Consider the following 20,226-nt stretch of genomic DNA (forward strand, 5'->3'; position numbering starts at 1 on the left):
TTTTTTTATTATTATCGCCAAAACAGTATTCAAAAGGTTTCCAAAAAAAAAAAAAAAAAAAAAAAAAAAAAAAATCAATCCTGCGGCTGCAGTTGAACTGGAACCCTGCCGCTCATTTTCTCACTAAAACCAAGAAGATGGGGCACTTCATCCCAGTTCTAACGTCCTTACACTGGCTCCCTGTAGCTCAGACAATAGACTTTAAAATAAATCTGTTAGTTTATAAATCACTGAACAGCACAGTACCAAAATAACTTAAAACCTGTTATTGTATCAACCTAAATCGGTCATTTCAAGAACCAACCTGACGAAGCGGCACACCAGAACCAACCGTAAATCTGGGTCTTCACTTCTGACAGACCTGACAACATGCCTAAATTTACAGAAACATCATTAAAATGGACTAGAACCTTTGAAAGAGTGGCACCCGGTGGATTTCTTCGTCCTGGAGCTCCTACCTGCAGCGGACCCGAGGGGCTGGTCGACCTGGTGCCCTCCCGGCTGGACTCCGCCTTCTTTAGCGGCCGCGGAGCTTCAGAGCTCGCGCCTTCCAGGGACGTACATCTAGTTTAGGGTTACGATTTGCAGTGGTGTCGAGCAACCAGCAGTGCACAGTCAAAGTAACATAAACACACATGACGGGACACAAGACAAAAATAAAAGCAATGAGTGATGGGCACATGAAACAAAGCAGCTGTGAGAAGGTCAGAGCTGAACTAATGGGATTTGGATGGTATTATGGCACCCCCAAATTAAATTGGGGGGCCACGCTGCACTATATTATGCGACTTGCTGCAACTTAACATTTAATTTATTCCTTGTTAGTTCTAGGCAAATTTATGGCAGATATTATGCATGTTCTGAAAAAATAAGTTATGTCTAAGTAAACATTACATTCGATAGCAGTTACAGAAAGTAATGTTTAAATTCTGGGAAACCAAAATTCAGAAAATGTAATAGTTCTGGAAAGTAAAAGTTCTAAGAGTAACCTGTAGGATCTAGAACCTACAGGTTCTAGATCCTACAAAATAGGATCTACAAAATAATGTAGGTTCTACAAAATAATGTGAAAGTTCTACATGATAACCTGTAATTCTAGAAAATAATTTAAAAGTTCCATAAAGTAACCTGTAAGTTATATAAAGTAATGTCAAAGTTCTAGAAGGCAACCAAGAAGTTCTATAAAGTAACCCAAAAGTTTTAAAGAGTAACCTATGGGTTTTAGAAAATAACTGCCAAGTTCTAGAAAGTAATGTGCATGTTTATTAAAGAAACATAAATGTTCTAGAAAGTATGTTTTTTTTTTCGTGTTACCAAAATTTTATACATGTTAGTCCTCAATCTAAAAGTGACTTCTTTGATTGAAAGAAAATGAACTTTCTATGTATCATTTCTAAAATGTTACAATGAAAACAAGGCTCAATAACCTGAGGATGCAGCAAAATGTCTCAAGTCTGAGACATTTTCTTCACTTTTTTTTAAATCATGAGAACAAATTTCTTGAGCTTAAATTCTGTGAATACAATAAATAGTTTATATGACAAAAGATAAGTTGTTAAGGTATCTCCATGAGGGCAGGACCTTCTGCTAACATTTTCTAAGTAAACATGAGTAGATAGAGATGTAATAGTCACATAATCCACACAGGCAGTGATTAAGCATGTTTCTGTGAATGAAAGATGCATAAACATTTATACTCTGACTCCATCAAATTTGGTTCTGATCCACTCTTAGCCTTTGATTTCTGTTATTTTGTAAATGCTCCTTGGCTCAAGACAACACAAACCTTGAATGTATGAAGACTAAATATGGAGGCACGCAAGATATTAGTGGTGAGCAATATGGACTTATTTATCACTTTAAGTCAATATTTTGCGGTACTATTGTGATAACGATAAAAGTGATAAAGACTAGTTATGACATTATTTTTAGGTATCTATATGGCAACGACTGTGTGTCACAGAACGTATAGCCCCACAAACACAAATACTGCTCTTAAAAAACATTCCCATTTGTAATCCACTTCTTTAGGACATCAGTAACATAAAGAAGTGTGATTTGTATCATAGAACGGCTCACAATAACTTTATTTTCAAATGTATTTAGATTTATTGACACTTTTATTGAGCCAACAGTGGGGGGGGAAAATTGTTCCTTAAGGAGAATAGCTGACAGGTTACATCAGGTTACACGACTGCATGTAAGCGAATGAATGACGAGACAATGTGCAGCTTTGCTCACAGCAGGTTTGCTAGTGATGTTAAATGAAAATGTTAGAATGGCGTTAGTTGTTAGGACACAGAGATGGAGAACAATGACTGACACCAGAGCAAACAGCAACCCCAAAGATCGCCAATCAAAGTAGCCACAGCTTCAAACAAGAGACCTTCCCCTCTCTGCACAGGTTTAACACCGTCTATCAAGTGTGAGGTTAAAATCTACATTCAGTGTTGACATGCAAGACATAATCAAGCTACCTCAGACAGTACAAAGTGTAGTTTAATATTTAACAATCAAGTTAAAGCATCCAAAGTTTTGTTCATTATTCTTTCTTAGCAAGTGGAGAGAAGATGCAGCTCCCATGCAGAAGGAGTTAAAATCAAGAAGAAGACAACTGTCTTCAGAAAAGCCCACAAAAGTACCCAAACCATGCAGCCAATACCAATACAATCAACCAGGCGATTAAAGGCCAATAAATATCTGGATTTACAATTAGAATCAACAACAGTGACAATAACTGGAACTTAAAAACTAGATGAAAGAGTAAAATATTAAATATTCCTACTTTTTCCAAACAATTTGATGAACATGGCTGAAAAAGAAACGTTTCTTTTCTGCACTTTTACAAACCGTTTGCATAGAATAGAGCATCAATTTGTGTTGGGATCAAGCAGAGCAGCGTTACTCACCCTTCGTAATCGTGCCGGTTTTGAATCACCCGTACGGCGAAGCAGGCAGCTATAGCGACGGCGATGAGCAGAATTAAAGCACCACACACTGCTAAGATTACAATCTTAGTGTTGGTCTGAGGGAGAGACTCTGCTGGAACAGCAAACACAGCAAAGCAAAATTTCATATAAATCTCAAGAAATTTGTTTCATCTTTACAGCGACTTATAAAAATATTCGTGCCCTTTTTCATATTTTCCTCATGTTCCAACCTAAACTTTTTGTGTATTTTTTTGTGATTTAATGTGTTGCACATGAAACACACACAGCAGTTCATTATAGTGAAGGGGAAAGGAAAAAATATAAGTTTACAGAATGATTCAATACAAATCTGAACAGTGAATCAGCTTTAAGGTTTTATCAGATATTCTCAACTTGAGTGGTCTGTGCTTTGACTAGGCTGATGGTCAGCAAACTTTTCAATTCAAAGAGCTACTTTTGTCGCCAGTTCCTGCAAAACATGTTGCCTAGAGTTCAACAAATGAGTTTTATAAATAAAAGTCTTACTTTTGAAATGAACTAAAGTAAACAAAAAGCATTATGTAAATAAAAAAAAAAAATAAAGAAAAATATGAATATTTTGTACTGTGAGATCTCACGCCCTCTATCTCTGGAAAACTTTTTTTCTGGAACTTATTTGGTGATTTGAAAATTATTTGTGCCTTCTTCAAATGAAGCAGGTTCTGAAATCGTACAATATCTCTGACAAAGCAATCACTATGTTCACACTACTGTTATTAAGTAGACATTTCTAAATGTAACAGTTTGATCATTTCAAAGTAACATACCCAACACAAACAACACAAAACCGAAGAAATTTCAACCCTCCAGATGGGTCTCCAGATGGTGTTTTGTTTTGACTGAACTGTAACTGTGCATTAACTCGGCTGCAAATTGTGAAAGGTTTTGCCATATTGTGTTTTTCCATCATGTTTCCAAAGTCTTTATTATGCATAAAAAAATGGAGAAAGACTTTTGGGATACAAAAAAAAAACACTTAATAATATCTATCCCCTAGCATAAATAGCCATCAAAGATAGATTTCAGTCACTAAAGATGCAACAAACAGGATTAAAATAACTCTGAAAATTATATATATCGCTTATGTTTTTAGTGGCTCGAGTTAATAACAGCATTCATAAAAGTAAACTTGAACTATTTATTATTAATTATTCTATGTTATATGCAGAAAGGTTGAACAATTTATTTAAAAACAAAATCTGCATCAGGATATTGTCATTTTTTAAAAGCCCAGGCTTGGATAAATCACGCTGTAAATAAAAAAATAAATAATTTCATTTATTTATTTTTCTTTAACAAAAATAAAAAAAACTGTTGCTAAAGCTGGTTGGTAAAAATTCAAAGATAAAAATATTTCTGCTATGCTTGTAGAGCACTGAAGTTAATTATGGCATAAAATGGTGACCCCAGAGGGTTGAACTGATGTGAGAATGATAACAAAATGCAGACGTTAACACATTATAAGAATGGTAGCCAGCGGCGTCGCCAGTTATCTTGAGGACCATGATAAAAAATTTTATCCCCCCACACTGCTAATACTAGCACAACGTTCACTGCTAGTGAATTTTACATGCAACAGTCCACATACTGTATGCAAATAGGTTGCCTATTTTTTTATATTAGTTTTAAATTAATAAAATGTCTCTCCCCACCAGCAACAGTCACATCACAGGCGACGTGCAAAATATACATAAAGCAATTCAGACTTCTCAAAAAAATGCTATGTTGTTGCATTTTGTTCAAGTTGCAGTATAAAATGTCAATAAGAAATATGTTTTGTCCATATTTATTAAAGCTGTCACCATGTCGTGACAGTTTGTTATGAAACAGATAATCTGTGAAAATCTGAGTAATATTAGCTCCTCCCTGAGCTAATATTACTGCCTAAAGTGATGCACTGTTCTGACCAAAAACAGCCAATCAGAACCAGGAGGGTCTCAGAGCTCTCATCCAACCTCATTCACTCACTGCTAAATGTGCTAATGGCTGAGAAACAACTTATTGTTACAGGAAAACTGTTTATCTGCTGACAGTGGTAGCTATGCTAACTAGACTGAGCATTTACAACAGACTATGCTAGCTGGGGGGAGGAAGAATGAGCAGCCACGAGATTGTGATTGACAGCGCTAAAACCCGCCTCCTGCCTCTGATTGGTTGCTTCTAGATAGCACTGGGAGAAGGCAGAGGAAATAAATTTTTCACAGATTATATCTCATACCAAACTGTCACAACATAGTGACAGTTTTAAGAAATATGTAAAAAAATAAATAAATAAATAAAAATCTATATATATTTTTATAAGTTTCACACTGCAACTTTAATTTCACTTAGGATGGGGAAAGGTCAGGAGGGATGTGGCAACAGATATCTGTAATTTAAATGCAAGCTAATGCAGGACTGAAGGCTGTTTTTTATTATCATTTTATAAAGAAAGTTTGAATTTCTGTCAGTAATATACATACTGTTTTTGTTGTGTAACTGTAAAAAGAGCAGAGAGGTGGGAAAAATCCACTGGAATGATGCTAACTAGCTTATCATTGATTACAGTGTTGCTCACCTTTTCCACTGGGATAGGGGCTAAGAGTTATGCTGATGTTGGGGTTAGAGCTGCTGCTGACTGACTCATCTGTTGTTAAGTGTAGTAAAAGGTACAGGGACAAGTTAAATATATGAATAAGTTGATTAATTTTTTCCTTCATTAAATGCTAGAGAAATGGAGGTAAAAAGTAGTTTGTAGCTAAGCTAACTATGCTAAATGGTTGATAATCTCACACAGTCTACCCACCTCTCTTGGAGAAAAACTGGGTTACAAATTGACACTCGTTTATTTTTCTCTCTCTCTCTTTGAAACCTGACTATTATTTTTCTTGGCAGCGTAGTAGCTGCCGTAGACTTCTTGTCTTCTACTAACTGCTGCTAAACACCGTCACCAGCAGGAACAAACCATTTCATGCAGATCCAGGAGGGTGTTCAGTGCAAATGTGTATGTGTGCTTTTTGGTACGGTAGGGGCAACATTTAATTTTTACTGGTAAAAGCAACTGTAAACAAACACAATATGTCGGTCAGGGGCCCCTGGAATTGTCCTAACTTTCTCCCCCTGGTGGTAGAATTGCAGTTTTCCACCTCCCACCTATTTCTGGCTAGTGCACAGGAAGTCCAGTCCACAAGATTATTTTATGTAGAAAAAAGCCTACTCAATTTAATTTCTATAGGCTATTCAGACATAATTATGGTACAGAAATCAAAAAGTTAACTTAATCATCAGTCTTGGAAAGGCGAGCCAAAGCAGACGCTGTGACTGAAAGAGAAAAGAGGAAGAGAGGCGTGTTTGCCTCCGGCTATCGTTCTATTTTAGCATGCTGAACCAACTCCCACCAGAGTGGATCTGAAACGCCGCTGAGCCAAATAGATGACAAGTCATCACATGCACTTGTTCGCTTCATGTAGCTGGATACAAACAACAAGCAGACACATCTGGGCCTGCTTGTTCCTTCCTACTGCATTCCCCCTGAAACAACACGTTAAGTGTTCAAACACAAAAAGGAGCATAACTGAACAAAAAGTTGATGCTCCGTCGTGCAGTTCAGTTGAATGAGCACCATTAAGGTGATAAATTAAGGAGCTTTTTGAGTGCTTATATTTCAAAACAGAGTCACATAAAGTGCATTTTGTTTCCCACACTGGACTCTATACCGTTTGAATTTGCAGTTCTGATATTGGCCCTGCTGCGATCTTTGTTTCTGTACCACAGACTGCAGTTAACCAGCAGCGCCCTCTGCTTGATGGAGGCTGAACTACAACACTAGAAGAAGGTCTAAGTGCCCATCTTTAGTTAATCAATTGGAGCTAATTTTGATCTAAACAGACTCGTAAGCTGATTAATTTTTCTTCAAACTTTTTTTACTCTGACAACCCTAAAAAACATCTGTAAAAATCCAGAGCAAATTCCAGTTAATGTCACAACTGCAAGAATTCTGCAAGTCAGGCCGTTACAAAAGGGTGTCAGAAAGACCCATAAGTCGTCCGGTTCTGGGTCATTATAAGGATTACGTTGTTAATATGCTGCTCTGCTCGGACAACAACTTTAAAATCATAAGCTATGCTCCAACGTTAGCATCCATGTTTACTTCCGCAAACACTGAGCACTACTTCTTTTTTATGGTGGTTGGCAAAACACTGTGCACGCTCTCTATGTGTGACGTTGTTGCGCCCTCTAGTGTGCATGCGGGACACTTTCAGGTCGTTTGCCATTCACACTGGAGAACACATACAGGTCACATATATTTGGAAGTGTGAACAATAACGCCAAAAAAATCAGATGACAAAAAAATTGGAATTGGGTCACTTCAGGTTCCAGTGTGAACGTAGCCTAAATCTGTTTAGCCTGCAAATACAGAGAAGCTAGTCCTAAATGTACAGATAGACATAAATAAAATTAAGCAAGACCTAAAAAAAAACTTTAATCTGCAATATCACAAATACCACTTTTCCCGCACTAAAATTCAAGCACTTTTCAAGCATTTTTAAGGTAAATTCTCCAATACCGAAACAATACAACTGAACTAAAAGTTTTAATTCTCTGTTATTGTCCCTGTCCATTCTAAAGAGCCATTCTTGCAGTTAATTCACCCACATTATGGTTTTATGATTTAGAGCCATAAAACAGTTTTTATAAATATCTACAAAAGAAAACTTTATTTACAAAAACACACCTTATTACTTTTACATTTTAAGATAAAGAAAAACAAACTTTTGGGAAAAAAGAGGATGATATAATTTATTCTCTGTTTAGATAAATATAAAATATTTTGTACTTTTTCTATCATTCTACTGTTGCAATTCAATGCAATTAATTCAGGAAAAAATTGAAAAAAGAAACACACACATACATACATAAGTACATATATGCATATATATGGCATTTATCGTATTATCATTTGACGCAATAAATTTCTTATTATATTTTTATTTACCACTCATAACAAATTCCAGTTAATGTTTAAAACCCCGAAAACTGCCTGTATTGTTAGTTTTATATATCTAATGAAACCATCAATAAATATCAGTAAATTTTAAAATATGATTAAATGCAGTTACAATTCGTAGTTTTATTATATAAATCACACTTCGTCTTTCTGGCGTCCTACAGAAACAAATTACAAATGGGAATGAATTTCAAGAGCAGTATTCATTTTACTGAACGCTTTTTGGCTGTATTTTCTTTCAGCTTAACATTTATAGTATGTATTTATTTGCAATAAATCAATAATGGTAAATTGAAATGAGCGAAATAAATCTCATTTGGATGACAATCATCAAAAAGATGCTCCCCTTTAATAATATCGCTGAAAAGCCGACATTTTGAGAAATGCTGTAAGCATTTGACAGCCAGGATGAAGTAGTCAGTCTGCACTACTTGCCACTTTTGCCCGTTTTCCCCGTCTAAGCTGAATAATAATTTTTTTTTAAATACAATTTTGGTTACAGAGACTTCATAATCCATTTTAATTACAGGGTTTCCCCCCATGTATCATAAACCTGGCGGGCCACCAGGCTTTACTTGGGTCCCCAACATGCTAAGCATAGCTTATTTATTTTAGTTTGTTTTTTTTATGTCAAATTTTTAAGACTTTATAGTCAGAACTCAAGCATTAATCTCCTAATAACACATAATTATCAAGTGATATTTTCAAATTTCCTGTCAACTTTAAAAAATTTAATTCAAAAACACGACAGGTTGCTGAATGAATGCACAAGCGCCCCAACCACAGGGCTTAGCAAGTTTTTTTGTTTCATTTGCTTTGTTTTATTTTGGAAGTTTAAAATGTTTTCTGGTTTCAGTGTTAAATGTTGTTTAAAAATTAAAGTTATTCATATCTGAGTGGGTATTCTCACATTATTATGTCACTGTTATATTAGTTGAAAATAGTATTGTCACGTTAAGAACATCTACATAGACGAATACATCTTTAAATCTACCTTTCTGAACGACCCTGAGCTCCGTTCGGCCCTGAGTTCCCGACACGTCGGGCGGGTTCTTCACGTCGCAGAAGAAGGTCCCGTTGTCGCTGAACTGAGCCGGACTCAGCTGTATCGAGGCGTCCTTCTTGTTGATGTCTCCAACAAACTGAACCCTGTGTTTGAATTCTTCTTGTCCTGGATATGCTTTTCCGTCAGAAAAGTATAAAATCTAGAAAAAAGGAAAGAATATTAAATCTGAGACTAAAAACAGAAAATGGAAAACGTCAGATGCAGAAATACCAGAGGAGTAGAGCCACTGAAAAAAACAAAAAAACAAAAATAATTCTGACTTTAATCTTCTGAAATCAAATGTCAGAAATCTTAGGTTAAAGTCAGAATTATTTTTTTGTTGTAGTTTTCCTAGTGGCTCTAATTGTCTTCTTTACCGAAGCAGGACCTGAATTGACACAGTCAGAACGAATTGTCCCGAGTGGCAGACGGCTACTTCTCATATCTGACAAAGACAAGTGCGAAGCAGCTAAAAAAATTACAAATTTCTTTTTAAACCTGTCACTCCTCTACTTATTCTCTACTTGTTCAAGTTCCTAATTTGTCTCACACAAAAACCGCACATTATGCAGGATTTGTCTGGGACAGAAAATGATTCAAAAAGTCAAAAAAAAAAGATAAACATTTCTTTCGAGATGTTCAAAACTATCAGTGACTCAAACCGATTCATGGAGTTCTTAGTTTAGAGGATTTTGTTAAACAGGAAAGTGTTGAAACTTCAGGAAAAAAAAAAATAGATGCTTTTAGCTCAGCTGATTGTGCAACACACATTCTCCAGATGCTGACGGCATACATCTGTTCTGGCAAGACTGCCCCTCAAATTAAAGACCCCCAGGCTGTGTCATTACATTTTGCAGGAGATCAGAGCAGAAAGGGAGGCTCCCGACCAGACTTGTCTGTAAACAAAAACGGGCTGTTAAAAAAAAAAAAAAAAAAACAGGTTGAGAGTCAGGTTTTCCATTAACTAGACACTTTTTGGGTTCATTTAGGTTTGCTTTCCTTTCAGACAACAGATTCCTGAAGGATATTAGTATTGCTCCAGGTGCTTTAATATTTTTAAATAATGAGCCTAGCTTTAGGGCTGAAACAATTAATTGCACTAATTGTGATCATTGAAATGGTTGTCAACTAATTTAGTAATATAGTAATCACTAACTGGAATGTTCAGACACTAAAAAAGCCAATTTGCCAAAAGCCTAACACAGAGCAGAAATTAAAACAAATCTGTACAAAAAATATGAACATTGAATTTAAGACAAAAAAAACCACTTTGTAAATATGTTCTTGCTAAAAATGATCAAACGTACACTAAAGGAGTGCTATGTTACTACATTTCAAGCAATATATTGTAAAAAAGAAATCAAATTATTTATTTGCTTCTTAGTGTTTTCCTAATGTTGTACAAAAAAGCTTAACTGCTTAAATGAAAAAGACTGCAGAATGTACCTTTTTTTATCTGATTAAATGATTAATCATATAATATACATTTTAAAAAAGGTGTAGACCTTTTTAAAATCATGTCATGAATTACTTTCCACTAATTTTTACAACTCATATTTAGCAATATGCTGCTATTTGTATGTTTTCTATTTTTTTAGCTGCACCAGAAACACTTGTATGAATGTATGTATCTGTATATGCCTGTACATATATGCATAATCACACGTTTTAGACCTTTTCTTGCCAAATTCACTGTTGTGTCTTTATGTAATGACAATAAACCTATTTTACTGTCCCTTCCGACAATAAATTGTCTGAAAAATTTTATTTTTCTTTTAAATCAGTGTCATAAAGCAATTTAACTTGCTTGCTGTGACCCGAATATAAACACCACAAACAGCTTCAGTTTACATGCAGCTTTATGATGTAAACATGCTACAAAAAAATCTGAAAAAAGCATGCAAAACCAAAGCCTGACACCAAATCATCACATTCATCCCTGAGGAACAGTTGAAGCCTTTATTAACAGATCGCAGTGGCAGGACAGATCGCAGTGGCAGGAAAACATCTTGGGATTGTGGGAAATGTTCCAGAAAGGACACGAGCAGCAGCAGCTGGGACTCACCACGTATGGAGCTGAGTAGTACTGACTGTCGGGCTGATTGGACTGGAAGGTCCAGCTCACACTGGTGGCTTTGGTCACCACTTCACTGGAGTCAAAGGTGCATCGCAGGACCGCCGTTGTGCCGTTCTGCACGATCACTTCAGAGTCGGCGTATATGGTGATTGCACATGCAGGTCCTGTGACTGTTTGGTGGGAGAAAAGAAAAGAAAGAATGGTGTCAGGGAATGCGTTAGTAACAGGATGTCAACAGCGGGTCGGTTGCAGAGCTGAAACAACAACAGCACAGAGCTCAGCAGGTGGTCACTGGGGAGACAATGAGCTGCAGGGAGATTAGGTTGAATTCATGACAGAAAAGAAAAGTTTTTATCTGGTTGGTGTGTGGAAAGGTATCGGCCATGTTTACAACCACTTTGATAACCGAACGTTTATTTTCTTATCATCTAATCACAGCTTCCAGGAGCTTATCTGGTTGCAAGAAACATTTATCAACAAGCAGCTGGACTGCAAAAACAAAATATCTTATCAGATGTTTTTAGTCTAGTTTCTAGTACAGGTAGCTTAGTTCACTAGAAATAAGACAAAACTCACTTAAAGTAACTTCTCAGCAAGATATGGGAGACTGTTTTAAGAAAAGAATTCCTTATTTTTTCTTATACAATGGACTAAAGACAGTATTCTCAGAATTATGACTTCAACCCCAGAATTATGACTTATAAACTCAGAAAATTAAAGTCAGAATTCTGAAATTAAAGTTAGAATTGTGAGATTAAAGTCAGATCGTTTGTAGCAATGGATGCATCTGCAGCTAAAAACATACTGCTAACATGTTAGCGATTTCTGCTCGACTTAATACAGCGTAGAGCTGGTTTGTTGATTATTTTTGAATTAACTTATTAGCAATCGCATAATAGTAATTAATAACTTGCCTTAAGTAAGGTTCAATATTTCTAAAGTAAAAATTTATAAAAACAAATCACTTGACATATTCAAACATGTGACTTCACAGCTTTGGCTGCAAGCAAAGGATCTAAAAAAGGTTGATTATTGAGGCTGCAGGGAATCCAGAGCATCAGAAAGACAAACAACTCTAACATCATTAAAGCTTCAGTTGGAGAAGATTTCACACACAAAAAAAACAGAAGGAAGTGTTCGTCATTCATTTCCTCCATATCAACTGACATCGGAGTAAGATTGAGAGCAAACCAGTTCTTATTGCATGCATGCTAGACTTCTGAAGATAAGAGTTTGTAAATAAAAAAAAGACTGCAAGTTTCAGTTTGTTAAGCTGCTGCCTGAGGATTAAAGATCCATTTTCAAACTGCTAAATATGTGTGGATATGCTGCATAAAATATTCCCAAATGACTCAAGAGGAAAACGCAAGGCGCTGATGTTCCATATTCTGCAAAAAAGACTGAACGTCTTGTTACCATTAAAGCTTCTAGTAAGAAAGGTTTTCAGGCTGTTTTGGATTTGACAAACATGCAGGCAGCAGTTTTGTGTTTACATGTGAGCAGATATTTTTAAAGCTCCTTATTGTGGCTTTGATGCTCAATTTCATTTGATCTTATGCACTTTTATACTTGTGAATATGTTGAGCTGCTCTTTGCAATTCGTGTCAACTCAAAACTACTTTATTTATCCCAAAGGGAAGTTGAATGTTATTAGAACTCTTAATCATCCCAGTGTCTTCAAAGAGTTGTTGTGGATGGTAATACTGTGGGCAGAAAGGATAACCAGTAGCAGTCAGTTTGTAACATATCTCAAGAGGCCTCTGACACCATTAGTTGTTGGCAAGCACTGCTAATCCACATCCTTTGCTTTTGACACTCCTCTTTAAATCATTGTTAGAAAGTCAGGCAGAGAGACGCTTGAGTAGGGGAAACAATAAATTATTAATCGATGGAGGAGTTCGGGGGTTATTTTAGCTTTCAGATGCTAATCAGCTGTTCCCAGAAGTAAAAACAATATCTAGTTGCCAAGGTTACGCATCATGATATGCGAATACCAAGCAGACCGGCGACCGCACCAAAAGCAGGAAGTGGACTATAGAACATTGCATTCTGGGTACAACCAAAACAAACACGCTAGCTAGAGAAATTCTACAACAGCTAATATCTGACACCTCTCCGTTTTTGTTTACATTTTGTGAAGAAGGAAGTTGCGCTCATTGTCTTCTTCAGAGGTTTTTGTGTCATTTCCTTCAGTGGTTCTTGGTGCGGCGCCACCACAGACCAGGAGGGGAACTAGTTTTTCAAAGGAAAACGAACCGCAACAGCTGAAAATGTAAAAAATGTTGCAACTTTGGACTCCAATCAAACCGAGTCTATTGGACCATCAGGTTGGAAAAACACCCTAAAACAGTGGTCCCCAAACTTTTTCCTGTGAGGGCCACATAACTTTTCCCTTCTCTGGTGGGGGGCCGGAAATTGTTGACGGGGTGGGGGGGCTTCGTTTCTCAATTTATTTTTACCCAGAAAGCACATGGGCAAAAACCATGAGTGAAACGTCACTGGGACTAACTAGTATACATTCCATTGACGGAATGTAACTATAATATATTAATTTCTCATATGTTAACATAAAGGCTCGTTTTGAAGTATAAGTTGCTACTTACAGGCATCGCTTCGAAGAATTCAACCTGGAATGCGGCGTTCATAACAGACACGTGCTACACATCTGCTCTACAGCTAGCAAACAACCTTACTGATTAAATAACATATAAGTCAAGCAGTTCCCTAAAAGTCCAACAGATGGCAGTAATGCACCTCACAATTTACAGGACACACTTCCTGCTAAAGAGCCCCCTGGTGGTTGAAGAAAAATCCACATATAAACCGGAAAATACAATAAATGTATTGTTCAGGGGGCCGGACCAAATGTGGAGGCGGGCCGGATCCGGCCCGCGGGCGTAGTTTGGGGACCCCTGCCTTAAAACATTGTCCCATATCTTGCTGAAAATCCTAACTGTGCTTTTGAAATAATTTTACCTGAAGATATCCATAACATCCCCTTGAACAAAATCTATACATCCTCCTTTTGCAAAGATTTTATGTTTTTCTTTATTTTAAAACCCAAGAATGTGAACTAAATAGTTTGTTTTTTTTAAAGAATGCCAACACATTTCCTGTACTAGAATTCAATCAAAATAAGTTGTATTTTTTCAATACAGCATGTAACATTATTGGGTATAAACAAATTTTATTTATCTGGAGTGGAGGCAAAAATTGATTAAAAAAAAGTCCAGGCCACCACTTGATTGAAATGCAGAAAAATCTTCAATGAACTGAAGCAACGTTGGAAAAAAGAGCGACCTACACTCACTCCACATCAGATGTTACTGCTAAAGATGGTTTTACAAGTTAAATCGTGGGAGGTACTTAGTTGTTCACAGAGTGTTGGTGTCATAGCAGCATGTTGAGTTACATGAATTTAGGACCTGCTAATGACTAATAGGATTAATTGATTATTCAAATAATCGGGAATTAGTCAGGTAATTGATTAATCCCTAACTGGAGAATAGACTAAAAAGGCTACTTACTGAAAGAACAACACACCCAGAGCAGAACAAAATATACATGTATTTTGCATTTAAGATAAATAAAAAAATGTTATCTAAATACGCAGATTAAATTCTGTTTAAAAAATCTGTTAATCTCAAATAATCAACAGATGAGTGTAGATAATCACATCTTTTTCATGTTAAGTCCAACAGTGAGAGCTGAGTTTTTCACAGGTTGTTGTTGGAAGTATGTTTTAGCTGCTACAAATGATCAAGCATTCATCATCTAATTAATTGATTAATTGTCAGGGAAAAAAAACATCAATGAAATAATTATTTTCTAAATTAATCTTCATCCAAACTCTCTAACTGACATCAGGTGCTGGTATTTCAACTTTTAACTTCCTCAGTTTTTCACTCTTCATTGAAGCTAATTAGATAACTAGGATGAAGTGGAATAACCTTAAGATTAAATTAAATTCACTATTTTTTGTAAAGTGTCTTGAGATGGAATGTTGTGTGATGTAAACTGAATAAGTAGTGCAAACATTACGCTTAATCTAACTACATCTGTTTTCCGTTTTGCAAACAAATACTTTTATAACATTTTATAAAGTTGTATAAATTTGCAATTACTGTGCAACAATATTTCAACCGATTATGCTCCCGATCTTCAGATGTGTTGATAATGACGACATTATAACACCTCAACATGTGTGAGTCTCAGTGAAAGGACAAAAATCTATTTTATCTTGTAGATTTGCACCAACACGGCTGATGTGGTGCTGCAGTAAAAACAACAAGCAGCTTCTGTGAGTGAAGCATAACAAAATAGTTTATTTAAAATACTGTAAATAAAAGCATCCTCGCTGAAATTAACATTAAAGGGTTTTTTCCCCCCACTGGGTGACACGTAGGTAAACACGGCCAACATAAAGCCCCTGTTTAATTATAAAATTGCTTATATTAACAGGTATTTTATTAGTTAGAAGAGATTCGAAAACATGTAAACTACCGAACCAGTCAGTGATGTAAACTACCGAACCAGTCAGTGATTGTATCCGACCTGAATCGTTCTCTATCGTTCAGAGCAAGCCGTGAACAGGGCGGCAGCCATCGTCTGCCACCGAACTCTATTCAAATTTCAGTCAATTTAAAGTTTGTCATCTATAACGTCAAGGCGAACAGCATGTGACAGTTAAATAGGGATAAATAGGCAACAAATCCAGCTCCGGGGTGTTTAACTATCATCGGCTGTTACAGTAAGACTAAACAAAGTCGTTTTAATGCGAAGGTCTGGGGCTGGGGGAGCAACCATGATAACATCGCAGGGCTAGCGAGCGTGATTTATCACAGAAAAAAAACTGTTAACGCTGATTCAGGCGTCACGGAACGGGATTTTAAATCAATTTTAGGGTTTAACACTCACCAAATATAACGCTTAGCAAACACCCAGACCATAAAACGCCCATGCAAACGTTCTTCGACCATCTGGGCTCCATTATGTTGTTGTAAATAGGAGTAGCTCTTCGGCCACGACGATGAAGTTAGCTTCCGACTGATAGCTTCCGAGCAGGCAGTTTGTTAAAGGGATAGTTCAACACTTTCAAAGCAACGCTTAGGTTAAAGGTTTTCCTTTTTCTTTTTAGCATGTGAACCACAAAATAAAAATTAAAGAGACTTTTAACGCCATATCTTGGCTGAGTCTTACAGGCATTTTTACCGGGTCAATATAATGGTCAGCTATTTATTTTCAATTCTTGTTTTTCTTTAAATCTCATAAGCGCTTATAACATGCTTATGTATTCTCGTTCATTTGAACTGCAGGAGCACAGATTATATGTGACCCCAGCTATAAGAACAACTGCCTTAAATCACCTTCAGTCCAAAATAAATCCAAACATTTGTCAGATCTGACAAATGTTTGGTTTTTGTAAAAGTGCAGATTAATTTAGACACAGCTTGTTCAACCTTTACACTATCTGCTAAAAATAAAATATAATATATTTTGGGAACCTTTGGGCTACCATAGTATTTACTAAAGCTAGGAAACAAGTAGCATAGTTTGTTTATTATTATGGGCTCGATTTGAGAAAACTGAAAAATATATTATGTCTGTTCTCATCAATAAAACAGAATCTGTTAAACTTCACTTTAAAACACTTGATGTGTGTATCAAGGTTTTAATGCAGCAATTAAATGCAGATTTTACTGCACCAACATGTACTTTTATTTACAAGTCAATAGATATTGTTCTATTTACCATGAAAATAGAAGGAAACCAGAAACCTTGGAAAAGACGATCCCTTTGTGTTGCATCTAACATTTTTCAGAGTACATTTTAAGTTAAAATTTGTAGTTTGTCCTTAGACACCCAAGGTCCCACTTTGAACACCCTTCTTCTAGCATATGGGGTCAACTTGACCTTTAAATTACATATTTAAAGTGGATCTGTGCACCACAGATTCTATTGAGCTAGACGACAAGACAATTTTGCAATATCTCGTTCCTCAACAAGGAATCAGAGGCCAACTTCACAGTCATGTTCATCCCTTTTTTTTGTTCCCCCGCCTTCTTCGTAGAGCAGATTTATCCTTCTGACTGTTTGTCGCCCCTTGCAGGTTTCCCCAGAAAGATGCATCTAATCTATAGCCACACTGCTGAATCAGACAAGAAAAAGTGAGAATAGGAATCTTTACGAGCCAATAAATGACACTGGGCTCTTCAAAATAAAGGAATTATAAACTATTCATCCATCCATCCATCCATTTTCTGTACACCCTCATCCCTTAGTGGGGTCGGGAGGTGCTGGTGCCTCTCCAGCTAACGTTCCGGCCGAGAGGTGGGTAGTTTTTGCCTAACTGTACAGTCTTATGTGTTACGTTTTTTGTTTTTTATATTTTTAACTGTCTGCTTCCATTCACCTTTACCTCGCTGCTTGTACACCTTAATTTTCCCACTGAGAGATAGTAACGCACATTTCTATTCTATTACACCAAAACCACAAGCAGAACAACCTACCAATTCAAAATAAATACATAAAATGACAATAACTTTTACATTATTAATCTTGCGTTTCAGTGTCTTTCTCTTTCTCAATGTCACATGCTGTTTTTATTTTTATTTTATTTTAATTATGTAAAGCACTTTGAAATGCCTTGCTGCTGAAATGTGCTATACAAATAAAATTTGATTTGATTTGATTGATTGATTCAGTTGTAGCCGTAACTGGGAAATCTCGACTTACTATTCAGAAAAATCAACTGGAACGCCTTCCGAAGTTAGATTTTCCACTGGGAAAGTGGGCTCAACTCCAACGAAAGCCGACTTCGCATTTCAACATGGCGGCTCACAGTAGTAAGCTCTGGTGGAAACATGTTTATTTCACAAGATACACATGTAACAGGTGCGTCTAAAATCAATGTTGCATGTTTGTTCAAGGAAAGGAAAGTTTAAAACAAGAGGTATGTCTATGGGTGTCGCTATGTTGAAATCCAACTTTTTTTCAGTTAAATTTATTTTGTTCTTTATGTTACAAGATACTTGTTTGCAACATTTCGAACATGTAATAACAACGAATTCACAATGTCAAATACTGTGAAATTTTAATTACTGTTATGAAACAGCCAAAAATATCCTCCGAAATATAAAGGGCCAACCACGAGAATGAACGTATTTAAAGTTAAAACTCAGTTTCACGTAAATAAAAAGACGGTAACATAAATGTTTGACTTTGAAACTGAAGCGTTCAAGATTGCTAGCAAGCTAATTTTCTATTAGCAGCTCCACTAATCTTTTTGATAAACACTGTATTACCAAGACACATGAAAACAAACCTTTATCTTGTCCTTTTTATAGTCTTCCTCTTGCTTTTCTGTGTCACTGCAACATTTTTGAAGCATTGTTTTGCTTACCAGTGATTCTTGAAAATAGGGACAAAATGGGTTTTAATTTTCCCATATTTTTTTTTATTATTTCTCAACCTTATTCAGCAAAGACAAGAAAAATATACATTGTTGTGCTCACATGACCCATGTTAGTTTAGTTATATATTTGAAAAAAATATATTTTGTGTATATTTTATTCAAATTTGGTGCTTTATCCATAGGACCTGTTTTGTCCCTATTCTCAAGAATCAGTTACTTTATGCACCGCAGCGCACATTACCGGTGAAGCATGACCAATCGCGGCCACAAGGGGGCACCCAAGATAATGTTTTCTTTTTGCCCATATAAAAAATGATTTCTACATGATCAAATTTATATTGTTGTAAAACAAATTAACAACTTTATCTGGAAATTGTGTGTGTGTGGAGGGTGGGGAGTGGGAGGGGGGTGACAACAAAGAAATCATCACAAAAAAAAAGAAAAGAAAAAAAAAATCAGTTCCACTTAGGGGGGCCCCTAGTGGGCCTGGGACCCTGAGCAACTGCTTAGTTGCTCATGCTTTAGAAAACATACTAATAAATAGTTAAAATAATAAAATAATAGTTTTGTATATAGGAGTAGTTCCTCGGCCACGACGATGAAGTTAGCTTCCGACTGCTAGTTTCCGAGCAGGCAGTTTGTCAACACTTTCAAAGCAACGCTTAGGTTAAAGGTTTTCCTTTTCTTTTTAGCATCTGACATGCAAAATAAATAATGTAAAAGATTTTTAACGCCAACTCTTGGCTGAGTCTACAGGCATTTTTACTGGGCTAAAAAGTGGTACAATGACAACACTAACTTCTTTATTTTCAATTCCTGTTTTTGTTTAAATCTCACTACGCGCTTATAACATACTTGTATTCTCATTGTTAATTATGGAGAGGACTGCAAGAGCACAGACTGTACAGGGTGAGCCATAAGTTTCCATACATAGGAGAATGTAAAATGTATTTTTTTTATATATTTCAGATACCCAAGAAGATGCGATTGACAAAAAAAAGCAAAGATTTGAAATTATACTGATGGCTGGATCGGGAAGCAGTCACAAGATTTCATGAAACTTTAACAGAAAACATGGAACGAGCATCACACATGACACTGGCATAATTTATTTGCAAGTTTCAGAAAACTAGAAATGTTGCGGATCAATCACGAAGTGGTCCAAGACGTGCAGCGATTACAGGCAGTCCCACAAAAATAAAAACGGTTGTCCAATATAAAATGTTTATCTTTTTCTATCTATGGAAACTTATGGCTCACTGTATATTTGTGACCCCAACTTTAAGATCACGTTCAGACCAAAATACATCCGAATATTTGTCACATAGACACAGCTTGTTCAATCTTTATTCTGCTAAAAACAAAATGTAAAATACTTTTAGAACCTTTGGGCTATCATGTTAATATTTACTAAAGCTAGAAAATAAATAGCATAGTTTGGTTATTATTGGAGCCTCTATTGAAGAAAACAAAAATATGTATGTTCTCATCAATAACAATAGAATCTGTTAGTCTTCACTTTAAAACAATTGATGTGTTTATCAAAGCTTGAATGCAGCAATTAAAAGCAGATTTTACTGCATCAACATATTATTCTATTTACCATGAAAATATTATGAAACCACAGGGCTTTGAAAAAGATTATCACTTTGAGTTTCATCTAACATTTTTCTAAGTACATTTTAATGGAAATGTCATAGGTTTATCCTATTTCTGTGGGAAGCACAAAGTCAA

At 36.0% G+C, this 20,226-nt stretch overlaps 1 protein-coding gene across 4 annotated transcripts in view; it reads right to left on the bottom strand.

Annotated features, from left to right (window-relative positions):
* The window catches only part of mpzl1l (myelin protein zero-like 1 like), a 24,525-nt gene extending 8,383 nt beyond the window's left edge, over window positions 1-16,142 (bottom strand). The window contains exons 1-6 of one of the 4 annotated variants that reach the window (XM_015051367.1): window positions 15,996-16,142; window positions 11,067-11,248; window positions 8,951-9,161; window positions 2,910-3,042; window positions 459-564; window positions 54-373 (exon numbers count right to left, since the gene is read on the bottom strand). In XM_015051367.1, the coding sequence (XP_014906853.1) occupies window positions 347-373; window positions 459-564; window positions 2,910-3,042; window positions 8,951-9,161; window positions 11,067-11,248; window positions 15,996-16,068 (732 nt within the window). In that variant the 5' untranslated portion in view covers window positions 16,069-16,142 and the 3' untranslated portion in view covers window positions 54-346. Of the gene's footprint in view, window positions 1-53; window positions 374-410; window positions 565-2,909; window positions 3,043-8,950; window positions 9,162-11,066; window positions 11,249-15,995 lie in introns of those variants that run through there. The other 3 variants (XM_015051364.1, XM_015051366.1, XM_015051363.1) reach the window with 3 other exon arrangements.
* Between the last annotated feature and the right edge of the window lie 4,084 nt (window positions 16,143-20,226).

Source organism: Poecilia latipinna, unplaced genomic scaffold, assembly GCF_001443285.1.
Source record: "Poecilia latipinna isolate Pla-1442-1.1 unplaced genomic scaffold, P_latipinna-1.0 Scaffold1042, whole genome shotgun sequence".
In the NCBI taxonomy this organism is placed as follows: domain Eukaryota; kingdom Metazoa; phylum Chordata; class Actinopteri; order Cyprinodontiformes; family Poeciliidae; genus Poecilia; species Poecilia latipinna.